The sequence below is a fragment of the Bufo gargarizans genome, chromosome 4 (assembly GCF_014858855.1).
Source record: "Bufo gargarizans isolate SCDJY-AF-19 chromosome 4, ASM1485885v1, whole genome shotgun sequence".
Taxonomy (NCBI): Eukaryota; Metazoa; Chordata; class Amphibia; order Anura; family Bufonidae; genus Bufo; species Bufo gargarizans.
In genome coordinates, this window is record NC_058083.1 from 511,045,556 (window position 1) to 511,062,269 (window position 16,714).

Below are 16,714 nucleotides of genomic sequence, written 5' to 3' on the forward strand. Positions count from 1 at the left end.
GTATAATAAGCTGGTACCAGACACTTCTGGCGGCGGCTTATCAACCGTGAGAACAAAAGGATCAGACATATTGAATTTTCATGGCATTCTGCATCCAGGACTGTCTCTATACTAGGTTTACTATAGTATATTGTAGCGTGCTTGCATTAGCCATTAGAATGGTGGAGCTGTCGGGGGGGACGTCATCCTGAATGCTGTTCAGATGTCACTTACGTTACCATCCTCCTGGCCGCACAGCAGTCTACATGGCCTGTTCCTCCTGTATATAGCTGTTGTCTAACATCTCCAATCTCTCCCCACAGGCACACTGTCGGTCATGTCATTAAACTGGTGGAGCAGCATGGCAGTGATGTGTGGTGGACGCATCCCATAGAAGAACTGCTTCCTACGTCCGTGCTTCAGAAGGTATCTACATCATCCAGGCACCACCTGCTAGTATTCCCATTTGGCCTCATGCACACGAGCGTATCTGTTTTGCAGCCCACAAATTGCAGATCTGCAAAAACACAGATACCGGACGTGTACCCTCCGCATTTCGCCATTCTGCACGTCCCGCCCTGTGTTAAAATTACCTATTCTTTTCCTAAAAATTGGCAAGAATAGGTCGTGTTCTATCTTTCTTGTAGGGCGACGGAATGGACGTATACCGTAAATGCAGGCAGCACACTGTGTGCTGTCTGCAATTTTTTGCATCCCAATGAAATGCGGATTGGATGCGGACCAAAAAAACTGTTGTGTGCATGGGGCCTTAGGCTAGGGCTACACAGCGACTTTTTGTAGCGCAACTGATTGATTTTAACTAATTGAATGAATTTAGTTAAAATGCTGTCTTGTGGACTGCAGCTGTCATTCAATAGTTAAAATCAATCAGTAGCGCTACATAAAGTCTCAGTGTAGCTCAGGCCTTAAAGTGAATAGGAATGAGCTGCAGAATAAAGCACACAGGCCCGCTGTGGTCCTTTTGTTGTTTGGGTTGCCAAAGGTCCCATTGATTAGACTCCCAAGACTCAGGTATCCCATAAAACGCTCTATAAGTAACTGACTCGCCTGTGTCTCACTCTTCATGGACTTCAGTGGAGACTCATCAGACCCATCAGCCTTCGCTTTCCCAGTCCCACTTATATAAATCATATGAATGTTACTTATACGCAGTGTTTTTTTCTGTTTCTTCCCGTGTTTTCCAGGCTGGCAGCACTGCCAATGCGCTTGATTTTGAGCCGGGCCGAGACGTTTTGGACATCTGGTTTGACAGTGGAACCTCATGGGCCCATGTTTTGGAAGGTATGAGCCTCCCCAGCTTTACGTATCTTTAGATTTGTCAGCAGCGCTCATGTGTCACCTTACAGCAGTTGTTTCCCCACAGCAACTCCAATCGTGCACCATGTAGGTAATCCAATATAGATCAGTGGCATTTCCACGTCTGGCAGTGGTCTCTGTTGCTTTCAGGGCCTGATGGGAGTTGTAGCTTTGCAATAGGTTGCGGACCACTGGATGGAGACCCCTGCCATTGATCTGTTTCGGTTTAACTGCATACTAGGCCATGTTCACATCTTGCTTTTACGATTTCCTATCTATGAAAAAAAGATATTCCCATCCATACAGGCCTACAGTTTTTGGCGGGTGCTAAGCGTACAGGGCCTGTGGATTACTTCAGCAAGTGCATCAGGCGCATGTGCTGAATATGGAGTAAAAATTTAATGGAAATCTGTTTTGACACCATAGACACATCTATTATAGGCGTGAATGTGATTTATTAGTGCCTGTGTGTTCTGGGTTTCTTGGACTTTGATATTGCTGGTTTACACTTAGAATCTGCCATTAATATCAGATTGGTGGGTGTCTATTACCCATAACCGCCACCAATCAGCTGATTGATGTGTCTTGCTGCTCTGAAAAGTGCCGAGGCCTCCTCGTTATTTCCCTGGCATAGCGCCATACTTCTTTTAGTGGTTGCGTCTGGTACTGCAGAGAGCTGCAGCTTAGTCCTATTCCAGTGACCACAGCCCTATAGTTTACTGATGGTCAAAGGGGTTGTGGCATATCGCTAGAATATACCACGAATGTCAGATAGGTGCGGGTCCCACCTCTGGGATCTGCTCCTATGTCCACGTCATGCTCTCCATTCACTTCTATGGGAGTTCCAATAATAGCCGAGGGAGTGCACGTTCGGCTGTTTTTTGAACCTCCATAGAAGTGAATGCAGAACGCACCGTGCATGCGCGGCCACCTCTCCATTCACCTCTATGAAGTAGCCAGAAGTAGCTGAGCCACAGAAGTGAATGGAAGGTGGCCGCTATTGCACGGTACGCTCTCCTACACTTTTCTAGAGATAGGTACGGGTCCTACCTCTGGGACTCCTATCTGACATTAATAGCGTATCCTAGGACTGTGGTGGCTAACCTCCGGCACTCCAGCTGTGATGAAACTAAAACTCCCAAGATATACGCTTCCTTGGCTGTTCTCAGAACTCCATAGAAATGAATGGAGCATGCTGGGAGTTGTAGTTTCACCATAGCTGGAGTGCCGAAGGAATACCCCTTTAAGGGTGCCATGAGTTGGACCCTCACCAATCTTAAATTGATGGCCTATCCGAAGGAGCTTTACACTATCCTTCCACCATCCAGAGAACAGGCCAGCTTTAGTCCCAGTCTTCATAGGAAATTAGATGGTGTCTCCCTATTGAAATTAATGGAAGTTATGGAAATCGACAAGTGAAAGCGCTCCGCAGCCTCCATCTTGGGATCTGTGGGGGTTCCTGCAGTCTGGTGTTCGTATTATTACCAGCTCCGGATATTATTAGGTAGGAACCTTAATGGCTGTAAACCCCCGTCCCTGTGACGCCGCCGGCAGATCGGATTCTAAGTACACATGGTTATGTTTGCTTAATTTTTAACAGGGTAATTGGTGGTTTACGACACCCATATCTGCTGACATGTCCGCTGAGCACTGATATAAAGCAAACAGCAGCTTCAGATTACACATCGGATCTTCTCACATCTTGTCCTGCAGCATTTTGCCGAACCACATGTCCCAGCATATCCTACTGACCAGAGTTGGCATACCACTACAACATGTCCAGAACATTAGGTTGGGTTCACATCGGTGTCACTGTTTTCTGCTCCATACTAGGAAGAGAAAAAGTAAAGAAAATTACAGTGCAGACTATAATGGGGTCCTTTGGGTTCCCTTATAGTGTCTGTCATTCTGCCAGACAGGATGCTGCCCTATTTTGTCCTTCATTTTTCATGGAATTTGCAATGGAGGCTTAAAAAGGGTTTCCAATATTTTTTTTATTTTTTTTTTTTTATTTTTTTTTACTGATGACCTGTCCTCAGGATAGCTCATTGGTATCTGATCAGTGGGGGTCCGACCCCCGCCGATCAGCGGTTTGAGAAAGCATTGTAGCTCCTATGAGCTATTCATTGTTCCTGTGTCCTAGAAACAGCTGGGCCCCATAGAAGTGAATAGACCTGGGCTGCCATACCAAGCGCAACCACTATACAATGTACGGCACTGTGCTTGGTAAAGAGGGCCGCTGGAGCCCCGCTGCCTTCTCAAAGCAGCTGATTGGCGGGAGGTCCCGGGTATTGAACGCCACCAATCAGACACTGTCCAGAAGATAGGCCATCAGTAAAAAAATCTCCCGTGTCAGGAAGAAACCAAACAACACATGTGATCCGCCTGCAGTAAAGAATAGATCGCACCTTACCCGACACATCACGCGTCATTGCTTCGGTTCCCCTGGCAGGGCTCGGTTTACTCGGCAGCAGCGGTGACGTCATGTTGTTAAAATGTGACTGCTGCAGCCAATCACTGGCCTCAGCAGTGCCCCGAAGAGACCAGAGATTGGCTGCAGTGGTCACATGTTGTTGACGTGACATCACTGCTGCGGCCGGGTAAACAGAGCCCTGCCGGGGGAACGTAGAATGATCTGCTGGGTAAGTAATGATCTGTTCTTTACTGCGCTGTCCAGTTTCCCCTTTTAAAGGAGTATGAAAAGTTATGTATGTGCTGTCAATCAGTGCCTCCTGCGCTGCTGCATATTGTTTGGGGGCAGGGTTCTCCAGACTCGCACAGTGAGGGGCGCCTCTAGCATGGGGGGGTCGTCTATCACTACTTTTTGCTGCCCTCAGACAGGGCAGTATGAACCTGATGAGAGTCCCTTTAAATTACTTCAGGCTGATGTTTGTGGAATGTACTTTATGCTTTTAAAAAAAGAAGGCATCTCTGTTTGCTGTCAGTGAATGGAAACATTTATTAATCTGTCCTAGCCAATGATAATTGCACAGGTGCACCTATGTGGTTACACCTACAGAAATCAACCATGAATATTCCCGTTCCTTAACAGCAAGTGGAGATTTTTGAAACAGTAATGAATAGATCCATAAAGTATATTAGGACATTGCATAAGTTTTCATACCCCTGTAAACTCTGTGCATGCTGTGGTACTCCTGTGCATCCCAGAATTGCTGGCTCTGGTCCATAGGGCTAGCTGGGACTTGTACACTACGTGCAGAATTATTAGGCAAATGAGTATTTTGACCACATCATCCTCTTTATGCATGTTGTCTTACTCCAAGCTGTATAGGCTCGAAAGCCTACTACCAATTAAGCATATTAGGTGATGTGCATCTCTGTAATGAGAAGGGGTGTGGTCTAATGACATCAACACCCTATATCAGGTGTGCATAATTATTAGGCAACGTCCTTTCCTTTGGCAAAATGGGTCAAAAGAAGGACTTGACAGGCTCAGAAAAGTCAAAAATAGTGAGATATCTTGCAGAGGGATGCAGCACTCTTAAAATTGCAAAGCTTCTGAAGCGTGATCATCGAACAATCAAGCGTTTCATTCAAAATAGTCAACAGGGTCGCAAGAAGCGTGTGGAAAAACCAAGGCGCAAAAAAACTGCCCATGAACTGAGAAAAGTCAAGCGTGCAGCTGCCAAGATGCCACTTGCCACCAGTTTGGCCATATTTCAGAGCTGCAACATCACTGGAGTGCCCAAAAGCACAAGGTGTGCAATACTCAGAGACATGGCCAAGGTAAGAAGGGCTGAAAGACGACCACCACTGAACAAGACACACAAGCTGAAACGTCAAGACTGGGCCAAGAAATATCTCAAGACTGATTTTTCTAAGGTTTTATGGACTGATGAAATGAGAGTGAGTCTTGATGGGCCAGATGGCTGGATTGGTAAAGGGCAGAGAGCTCCAGTCCGACTCAGACGCCAGCAAGGTGGAGGTGGAGTACTGGTTTGGGCTGGTATCATCAAAGATGAGCTTGTGGGGCCTTTTCGGGTTGAGGATGGAGTCAAGCTCAACTCCCAGTCCTACTGCCAGTTTCTGGAAGACACCTTCTTCAAGCAGTGGTACAGGAAGAAGTCTGCAAGGTAAGAAAAACATGATTTTCATGCAGGACAATGCTCCATCACACGCGTCCAAGTACTCCACAACGTGGCTGGCAAGAAAGGGTATAAAAGAAGAAAATCTAATGACATGGCCTCCTTGTTCACCTGATCTGAACCCCATTGAGAACCTGTGGTCCATCATCAAATGTGAGATTTACAAGGAGGGAAAACAGTACACCTCTCTGAACAGTGTCTGGGAGGCTGTGGTTGCTGCTGCACGCAATGTTGATGGTGAACAGATCAAAACACTGACAGAATCCATGGATGGCAGGCTTTTGAGTGTCCTTGCAAAGAAAGGTGGCTATATTGGTCACTGATTTTGTTTTTGTTTTGTTTTTGAATGTCAGAAATGTATATTTGTGAATGTTGAGATGTTATATTGGTTTCACTGGTAAAAATAAATAATTGAAATGGGTATATATTTGTTTTTTGTTAAGTTGCCTAATAATTATGCACAGTAATAGTCACCTGCACACACAGATATCCCCCTAAAATAGCTAAAACTAAAAACTACTTCCAAAAATATTCAGCTTTGATATTAATGAGTTTTTTGGGTTCATTGAGAACATGGTTGTTGTTCAATAATAAAATTTATCCTCAAAAATACAACTTGCCTAATAATTCTGCACTCCCTGTAGTTCTACACATTGTTGCAGTTACATAGGGCATACAAACCCACAGTGGCATATTCACGGCTTTCCTGTCCCAGGTGGACGCACCCTTACAGCCCCCACAGGGGTTGTCACCCAACTTTCCTAGAGTTCTCCATGGCAGCTGTGTCTAGTGCCGCAGCGGTATGAGGATAGGGGAACGTATCCCTTTGTATCTAGGGGGATTTTCCAATGAAGACTATGGGAAAGCTCGATGACAGGCTGTAATGACAGGAGAATGTAGAGGTGATACGACACTCACCTCTGTAGGGGCGCTGCAATTCCTGTGCTGAGGTTAATACCCTATATTGTCCTTTTATTTTGTATAGACGCAGAGCAGCGAGCCGACGTGTACATAGAAGGGAAGGATCAGCTCGGGGGATGGTTCCAGTCCTCATTACTCACCAGCGTGGCCTCCAGGAACAAAGCTCCTTACAAGTAAGTCCCAGGAAGCAGGTCACCTCCCCCCAAAATAACGTAAGCTACAAGTCTATCCGTTAATTCTGTATCTGTCCATTTCAGAGATACAAAAACGTCTCTCTTTGTTGCGGCAGCCATTTTTGCAAAAGTGACAGCAGGAAGTGAAGCTGTATTGGCTGCCAGAACCAGTAGGAATGGTACAGCCAATATGGCCGCACTTCCTGTTTGTAAGAAAAGTAAACTTCATTACCAAACTTTTTATTCACCAACCGAAACAGTGCAAAGTCCAGCACAGGAGCAGTGTCCTTCACAGTCTTTCCTGTCCGGCCGACCACATTAGATGCCCCCAAACATGGCTGTTGACTTTGATCTAATGTGCATTGCCTGTTTTAAGATCACACTATCTTATAAAATAAAATTTTACCTCGCAGGAGCCTATAAATCAGGGATTCCCAACCTGCGGCCCTCCAGCTGTTGCAAAACTACAACTCCCAGCATGCCCGGACAGCCTACAGCAGGGCATTGTGGGAGTTGTAGTTTTACAACAGCTGGAGGGCCGCTGGTTGAGCATCCCTGCTATAGAGCTACATACCTCTCAGGCGTACACAGCAGTGTGAACGGACCCTTATACATTCGCTCTGCTGTATATAAACTATAGGTTCTCTTTCGTCCTCACATAGCAGCTATCAGCTCTTTACTAATCTGTATTCCTGCCGCCCGACCTTTACTCTTTGGTCAGTCATTGAGTGTTTATATCGGGACGCAGTAATTATGCTGATTATTACCTACATGCCAGACATGAAGGATCAAAATGACTTCACCAATAAAAGCCGTTCAGCTGGAAGTGCCAGGAACAGATAAGAACGTGACTAATACCCTAGTGTAAAGTGGGAGCAAACATGAGGCACATGGACCCCGGTTACTGTGCTTCCTGGGCACCTGGATGACAGGGTGCTGGTTCTACTTGTGGAGACCCATCTAGTGTCTTAAGGGGGTTATCCCATGAATAATGTAAAAAATGGAAATCAGACATCATCTAGTACATGACTATACCTTTCTACCAAAGCTAGAACCAGCCCTGTACCTCACATGGATCCAGAGATCTTCCCATTATTTTCTCAAATTGTTCTGCTAGATTTATTTCAAGCTGGCACCTCGGGGGCATGTCCTTTCTGCTGCAGTTGAAGGATGGCACTGAGCATGTGCTTCCATCTCTGAGCAGGACAAAGAAATTAGAAAAAGAGCAAACAGCAGGTGGCGCTATACAGATAGATATATATATATTTTTAACTCAATAGCCATAATACATTTTTAATTACATGTAATTACAAAAGTATTCAGATCCAGGTTCTGGTTTGAAAACTGTAGAATATTTTTTGTAGGACAGCCCCTTTTAAAATCAGTGCTGTCTGGAAAAAGTATGCAGATGAGCTCTACCCTTCCTTCTGATGTGCATATCCACACATTGTCACCTAGATTTCCTTGAGACCCGAAAAGGTAAATGCCATAGTGTGGGACCAGGGATGTATTGCTGCATAGTACAATCTGGCATTCAGGAGAAAGCGGAATTTACTATTACTGTGGATTTTTTATTTTAAAGGTTATGGACACCTTTGGGGCAATTTTTATTATTGCATTTTACTTATTTTGGGCTAAAAATCATTTCTCACTCATATCATTGGGGGACACAGAAGACCATGGGTATAGCTGCTGCCACTAGGAGGCGACACTAAGCAAGAAAGTGTTAGCTCCGATGCTAACATTAGGGGCTGCCTGGGTGAGAATATGGGTATGTCCAGGTTCAGCTCTGAATCCGGACAACCCATTTAATAGGATTGGGGCTCAGTGTAATTTTAACAACAATTAGCCCTTAGCGCTGGTCCTATTCTGGGCCTAGTTACCATCGCCCTATAGCACTACAGTGGGGCCAGTGGCTCAGTGGATAGGCGGTGTGCTTGCACTACCACTAGCTACATACGTCCTGTAGCATTGTCCTCCCTTCATAAGTGGAGTAGTTAAACTACCAGTATGCGGGCATTTACCACTGGACCCTGTCCGTCCGGTAGCATTGCCTCCTTCAATAGGCGGAGTACTTGCACTACCACTGTATACGGTACAGCCGGTAACATTCCCCTCCTTCCATAGGGGGAGTATTTGCACTTACCTGGATCCCATTCATTCTATATTATTACTCTCTTTTCATAGGCAGAGTATTTGCACTTCCCATGGTATCTTATACATCCTTTAGCATTGCCCTCTTTCCATAGGAGGAGTGTTTACATCACCACTGGATACTGTACAGCCTGTAACATTACTCTCCTTTTCATAGGCGGAGTATTAGCAATACCACGGAATGCTGTACATCCAGTACCATTACCCGCCTTCCACATGTGGACTATCCCTCCGACACCCGGGACCCCCGCCTTCTCACTGTTTACCTCTGGCCCAGTGACGTCACGACTAGTATCAACTGGCCTGGGCGCGGCTAAGCTCTGTTCACTTGAATGGGGCTTTGTTGCGCCCAGGCCAGTTGATACTAGTTGTGACGTCACTGGGCCAGCGGTAAGCAGTGAGGCTGGAGCGCCGCTGCCTTCTCAAACAGCTGATCAGCGGGGGTCCTGGGTGTTTGATCCCCGCAGTCAGATGCTGATGATCTATCCAGAGGATAGATCAACAGTTAAAAGAAACTGCAGAACCCCTTTAAGGTCCTCCTCTACATACCTCTGCTTACCACATTGTCATTTTCCTTGGGGAACACTCTTATGAGGCAAACCCCTTAGCCGTAGGTCTCAAAGGAACGTATTTTTGATCCCAGAGGGACCCTCTTTTCCTACCAGGTTAATCCCTAATTTTTGTGATTTATTTTTATTTTTATTTTTTTGGGGTCGGTTCCACTGCCTTGTTCTATTGCGTCTCTTCTCTCCCTCGAGATCTTTTTCTTGTGAGCCATGGTCATGTCAGACATCCAGGTTCTCTAGCCCTGACTTGTTCATGGTCTTGCTGAAGTGTCCTCCTCTGGCATCCTGGTATGCAGTTCGGGGTTGTTACCTTCTGGTACCCCTATTTCTTCCCCCATGGGAGGCAAGATTCGTCACGTCTGCAGTTCTTTGTCCCTCGGTTTCCAGACAGCATTTTTCAGTTTTTCGTTTAGTTTTTTTCTCATGCCATGTCGTGTCGGTTGATCACTCTAGGGTAGTTTTTTCCTGGAGTACTGATCCTTGGGTATCACTTTAGAAGTTTTCTGGGCCCAGGTTTTGTTTTCTCTCTCCGGTATTCCTGCAGTCGCTCCGTTTGTTCTGGTGACTGACTTGTTTTCTTTCTGGTCCATCTGTGGATATTCTGTAGGGATCGACCGATATTGATTTTTTAGGGCCGATACCGATAATTTGTGAACTTTCAGGCCGATAGCCAATAATTTATACCGATATTCTGGGAATTTTCATTTTTGAAAAAAAAAATAAAAAATCCCACAAATCTGCTGAAAATTAATGTTTATTGTTAATGTGTATTTTTTTTTTTGTAAATCTTTCTTTTTCATTTATATTTAATATTTTGGTGTTTTTTTATTATTTTTTTTGTAACTTTTTTTTTTTAACTAACTTTTAGCCCCCTTAGGGACTAGAACCCTTGTCCTATTCACCCTGATAGAGATCTATCAGGGTGAATAGGAGCTCACACTGTCCCTGCTGCTGTGTGCTCTGTGCACACAGCAGCATGGAGCTTATCATGGCAGCCAGGGCTTCAATAGCGTCCTGGCTGCCATGGTAACCGATCGGAGCCCCAGCATTACACTGCTGGGGCTCCGATCGGAGGAGCAAGGGAGAGGGGATCCTGTGGAGGGGCGCACTGCGACTGGGGTGGGGGGGCCCTATGCGCCACCACTGCTTAATACTGGGGGGTAGGGGGGCGCACTGCGCCACCAATGCTTAATACTGGGGGGGCTTGGGGGGGGGGGGAGGCGCACTGCGCCACCAATGCTTAATACTGGGGGGGGGGGCGCACTGCGCCACCAATGTCTGATACTGGGGGGCTTGGGGGGGCGCACTGCGCCACCAATGAAGCTTAATCTCACATTTATTCATATACAGGAGGCGGGAGCTGCAGGATCACATAGCCGGCTCCCGACCTCTATGAGCAGTAGCTGCGATCCGCGGCACCTGAGGAGTTAACTACCGCAGATCGCAGCTACAGCTCATAGAGGTCGGGAGCCGGCTATGTGATCCTGCAGCTCCCGCCTCCTGTATATGAATGAATGATAGATTAAGCTTCATTGGTGGAGCAGTGGCCATAGCTCCTCCCCTCCTCCTGTTCCCTGTCCTTACATTGGCTGGAGCGGCAGCAGCAGCACAGGGGGAGGAGACACTGCTCCTTCTCCCCTGTACTGCTGCTGAGGGAACACGGAGAGCGCTGACAGCAGCGTGATCTGTGTTCCCCATACACTATCGGAATATCGGCAAAATAGATGCCGATACCGATAGTGTTCAAAATCCTGAATATCGGCCGATAATATCGGTAAATCCGATAATCGGTCGATCCCAAATATTCTGTGTGCTCTCCACTTCTTCCGAAGTCTCCTAAGTCGGGGCTTATGTCCGCTGTGCTGTTCTGTTTCTGTCCAGCCAGGGCCTCTGTGTATTCATCCGCTCTCTGGCCGGCCTTCCTGGGAATGGCTCTTCCTGACCATGTTTTTTGGTGTGTCTTCCCCCTGCATTTCTGTGCGGGGCCTTATGAAAGGTTTTGGAATTATTCTGGTCTTGTTCCCTCCCCATGGTACTGCTCTTTAACGTCCTATGGTCTTCTGTGTCCCCCAATGATACGAGCAAGAAAATAGGATTTTTTTGTGCTTACCTGTAAAATCCTTTTCTCGCTGAGTTCATTGGGGGACACAGCTCCCACCCTGTAAGTACATTGCTGGCTCTCCTTGATGGGTCCCTCCGTTTCTTGATTCTGACCCATCTCCGGTTTTCTTCCTTTTTATTGTGTTCTGTTGGCTTCTCCTGGCTGCTCCTACTGCTTTTGTACAAACTGATTAGCTCAGTGTCTGCAGGAGGGGTGTAGCTGAGAGGAGGAGCTCACACTTTTTTGCTTAGTGTCGCCTCCTAGTGGCAACAGCTATACCCATGGTCTTCTGTGTCCCCCAATGAACTCGGCGAGAAAAGGATTTTATAGGTAAGCACAAAAAATTGGTGTTTATTAAAAGATTTAAACTTTTTTTGTGATACATGCAATTAAAAATCGATCTGTTTGCAAACTGTTTCTCCCGAGTTTCTTCTGTTTGATAAAGAGTTTAGAGTTCGGGAGATCAGACTTAAGGGTTCACATGAGCTGTCAGCTGACAGAACTCAGGAGGGATAGTCTGCAAATAGACTGATTTCTAACCACATGTATCCCAAAAACTGCTTTTAATAAACAGCAATTAAAAAATTATTTTGAACCCGAAATGCAATCTTAACCTCGAACAGGAGAAGGGGGGCTTCTGCTCGTTTTTATTTTAAATACGGTATATAATTTTTAGAATTTTTTTTTAGGTGATTTTTTTTAAAATATTTTTTTTAAAGAACAGCTACATGGGCCATAGAAAAATAGACAGGAGAGGACCCAATTGACCCAATTGTTTTCTAGGCAGGCGCTGTGATCTGTGCAGAGGTCAGGAGGGAGCAGATAAGCAGTGATATAATCTATTGTGAATAGTGAATCATGTGTTATCTACATAGAGGTGTTACTTGTCATTGTAATTCTGCCTGTGGTGATAATGATAAAAACTAGGGCAGTGTGAAAATTGCAGGATTATATGCATTATTTTTTTTTTACATATAGTGATATAGAAAAAAATTAAAATAAAAAAATAACCAAAATCTCTAAAAACAAAACAAAAACAATAGGCCATTTTCTGATGACATGTTTGCTTTAAGGTAAACCCTAAGGGCTGTTTCACACAAGCGGATGCCGTGCGTAACATCCGCTGCGTGAATGACAGCCAAGACCCGCTGCAGACAGCAGAGACACGGAGCATTAACATGATAGATAATGCTCTGTGCCTTCTCTGTGATCTTTTTACTACAAAATCACAGTGAGATAAAGTTGTAACCGTGATTTTGTAGTAAAATGATCACAGAGAAGCACAGAGCATTATCAATCGTGTTAATGCTCCGTGCTTCTGCCTTCTGCAGCGGGTCTTGGCTGTCATTCACGCAGCGGATGTCACGCAGGTCATCCGCTCGTGGGAAACAGCCCTAAGGCCCCTTTCACACAAGCAAGTTTTCTGTGCGGGTGCAATGAGTGACGTGAACGCATGGCACCCGCACTGAATCCTGACCCATTCATTTCAATGTGCCTGTGTACATGAGCGTTTTTTTTCACACATCAGTTCACCGTTGCGTGAAAAACGGAGCATGTTCTATATTCTGCGTTTTTCACGTTGCCCTGGCCCCATAGAAGTGAATGGGGCTGCGTGAAAAACGCATTGCATCCGGAAGCAGGTGCGGGTGCAATGCATTTTTCACTGATGGTTGCTAGGAGATGTTGTTTGTAAACCTTCCGTTTTTATCACGTGCGTGAAAAACGCATCAAAACGCATTGCCCCCTGTGCGGAAAAAAATTAACAAAACAACTGAACGCAATTGCAGACAAAACTGGCTGAACTTGTTTGCACAATGGTGCAAGTTTCACTGAACACATCCGGACCTAATCCGTCACGCTCGTGTGAAAGAGGCCTGAGAGACACTATTACGTTACAGGCCTGAGGGCCTTTATTGGGCCCAGAGCTGTCATGATTTCCCAGTCAGCCCTGGCGATCAGATTTCCATGGACAAGATGAACCCTTCCCTTTTGTGTGTGCTGTGATCATCACTGACTGTGGTACTTTGGGGGTTAAACAGCCAGGATCGGGATGATTTACGCTCCTCGCTTTTACATTTCTTTCAGGAACTTGGTTGTCCATGGCTTCACCTTATCTGAGAAAGGAGAGAAGATGTCTAAATCACTTGGGAATGTGGTGGATCCCGATGTCGTTATTAGTGGTGGAAAGGTAAGAACATTCTCCATTTTTGCAGATTCGCTCTGAAACTTCCCAGTGCCACCTATAGGTGTCCTACTTTGCGGTTCTTCTTGACCCCAAATAGAGTGTGAACACATAGGGTGCCAGCCAGACCAGAGAGTTGGGATGTTAATTGTCTAATGTTTAGGTTGTTTTGCAGGTAGCATTGCCTTCATTTACATTTTTATTAAATAAAAAAAATCTGCACTAAATTTTTAAATACATCTTTATAGTGTTCAGAGGGTTGTCTGAGATTTTATACTGAGGACCTATCAGTATCTGATCGGTAGGGGTCTAACACCCAGGAACCCCCTCCGATCAGCTATTTTGAGAAGCCGCCAGTGCTCCTGTGAGTGCTGTGGCCTTCTCGAAGCTAACCAAGCACAGCGCCGTACATTGTATAGTGGCTGTGCTTGGTATAGCAGCTCAGCCCCATTCACTTCTTCTAGGCCTCATGATACATGACCTGTCATCACTCGGCCTAGGAAAAATAGAGAGAAAGCCATGGCACTTACATTAGCGCCACAGCATTCTCAAACAGCTGATCTGTGTTAGACCCCCACCGATCAGATACTGATGACCTATCCAGAGGACAGGTCATCAGTATAAAAATCTTAGAAAACCCCTTTAAATTATAAAATTCTGGCTACCTGCAGCCCTGCGCTGATAAATGGCAGGAAAAGTCTAAGGCATATTGGTACACCATAGACTTTTTACAAGGTGCGGGCGCCCACAGAGAGGGCTCTGAGTGCCGCCTCTGGCACCCGTGCCATAGGTTCACCACCACGGATTTAGAGGGATTCCCCAGGAATCAAACATTGGTGTCTGTTGTTTGATCATCAGGATAAAGGGGTCATGACGCCGCAGCATATCTACAAAGGTGGACAACATTCCATGTAAAGAAGAATCCTCCTTTTAAAGGGGTGTTCGGGAGTTGAAATATGGATGATCCATTCTCAGGAAAGGTCATAAGTACCAGAGGTCGCTCTGATATTGGTGAACTCTCCTGTGGATATGATATCAATATGTTAACCCCCCCACCTCCCAAAAAAAAAAAAAAAAAACTTTAGCTCTTCTACACAGCAAAATTAATAGTATGGAAATTATGACTAGGAAGTCATTCAAAAGGACTGGCCAGGGCGCAGAGTACTGGCAAAATGGCGCTGTAACATAAAATATGCTTTAAAAGGTTCCACAATATTTTACTGATGACTTACCATCTGATCGGTGGAGGATCAGTCACCCGGGACCCCGCCGATCAGCTGTTTGAGAAGGCACGGGCGCTCCTGTGAGCCCCGCGACATTCCCTCTGCTCACCAAGCACAGCGCCGTACATTGTATAGTGGTTTTGCTTGGTACCGGGCTCTGCCCCATTCACTTCTATGGAGCTAAGCTGCGCCTAGACCATGTGACCTATGAACGCGTTGTCACTGGCCTAGGAAAAGCTGGCAGATGGCCGAGACGCTACTGTGAGCATCGGTGCCTTCTCAAACAGCTAAACGGAGGTGGCCCCCGGGTGTCGGACCCCCAGCAATCAGATACTGATGACCTATCCAGATGTTAGGTCATCAGTAAAAATATCTCAGAAAAACCCTTTTACACGATTTCTAGATTAAATTATTTTTTCTGATAGGACCAGACTGTAAAATGCCGGATTATAGAATTCTCCTGCTCCTTTCGAGATAACTTTTTTTTTTTGTTATGTAGGACAAAGTAAAGGAGCCGGCCTATGGAGCAGACGTCCTGCGGTGGTGGGTAGCTGAATCCAATGTCTTTACAGAAGTAATGATTGGTCCGACAGTCCTGAACTCGGCGCACAAGGACATCAACAAGGTAACGCCCCAACATAGTGAGGATTGCTGCCCAAACTTTACAAGTGGTGAGCCATTTATAGCTGCATATAGATTGCCCCCTAGTGGCAGTATATGTGTAGGAGAACAAAGCAAAGGTGTTACGTACTACAGAAACCAAGAACCACCGGTCAGACCCGTCCACAACCTGCTGAGATGGCTGCCGTGGAGGACAGGACTGCCCAGTAACTAGGATTAGCTGGAGAAAGCTGCAGGTCAATCAGAGTCAGGGCGCGGAGGGTTCAGTAGGGTAGTGATCACCGGTGGTTGTAGATAAGCCATCGGATAATATAACTTATCTTTTATATTACCATAACCCAAGGTGAAGGCCTGTCATGTTATCATATACCAGGTTACATACTATTCTATCTGGACTTCCTCAGTGTTTAGTACGGGTCTGATCTCCAGGATCCCTAGTGATCAGCACAATGATACAGGCACAGCTGCTGGAACTGATCCCTATTTACGTGAATGGGACTGAGCTCTAGTGCCAAGCACAGCCATGTTCATACGTACCGTACTGTGCCTATGTTACCAGGAAATCAAGTGGCTCCTTCCTTGTGCTCATTTTGGGGTTGCCAGGCATCCCCAGGATGGGGCATGTTAAAAACCAAACAGCCTGATCTTTATCTCCCCTGACAACTGTCATTTGTGAAAGAGACAGGAGTCCTCCCTACATAATAAATGTTCAGCCGACATTCATCTAATGTGTGTGAAAGTGTAACTCTGGCCAGACACTTAAAGGGACACTGACAGCCCCAATTAGCATATTTAGGTATATATACGTGAGTACAGGTCTTATAAAGTCTATTAAAATGATCTAAGTATCCCCCCTGTCCACCTTATAAGTACCAAAATATAAAGTTATATAACCTGCTTGTCCGGTCACCAATCTGCCCAAGGGGCGGCGTTTCATCACAAAATGCGCCCAGCCAGCCGCTCCTAACTGCCGTTCTGAAGCCCCGCCCAGCTCATCAATATTCACTTAGCTGGGCGGCGGCTACAACTCTCCCGACTCAAGTGCCCGGCGCATGCGCATAAAGCAGAGGCTGCAGCACTTGAGTCCGGAGAGTTGTAGCCGCCGCCCAGCTGAGTGAATATTGATGAGCTGGGCGGGGCTTCAGAACGGCAGTTAGGAGCGGCTGGCTGGGCGCATTTTGTGATGAAACGCCGCCCCTTGGGCAGATTGGTGACCGGACAAGCAGGTTATATAACTTTATATTTTGGTACTTATAAGGTGGACAGGGGGGATACTTAGATCATTTTAATAGACTTTATAAGACCTGTACTCACGTATATATACCTAAATATGCTAATTGGGGCTGTCAGTGTCCCTTTAAGGAGTAAAAT

At 45.9% G+C, this 16,714-nt stretch overlaps 1 protein-coding gene across 1 annotated transcript in view; it reads left to right on the forward strand.

The window, feature by feature from the left end:
- Positions 1–16,714, forward strand: part of IARS2 (isoleucyl-tRNA synthetase 2, mitochondrial) — an 80,907-nt gene that overhangs the window by 53,724 nt on the left and 10,469 nt on the right. Inside the window, exons 13-17 of the mRNA XM_044289491.1 lie at positions 303–405; positions 1,185–1,281; positions 6,388–6,496; positions 13,403–13,505; positions 15,222–15,347. Of these exons, the coding sequence (XP_044145426.1) occupies positions 303–405; positions 1,185–1,281; positions 6,388–6,496; positions 13,403–13,505; positions 15,222–15,347 (538 nt within the window). The remainder of the gene's footprint in view (positions 1–302; positions 406–1,184; positions 1,282–6,387; positions 6,497–13,402; positions 13,506–15,221; positions 15,348–16,714) is intronic.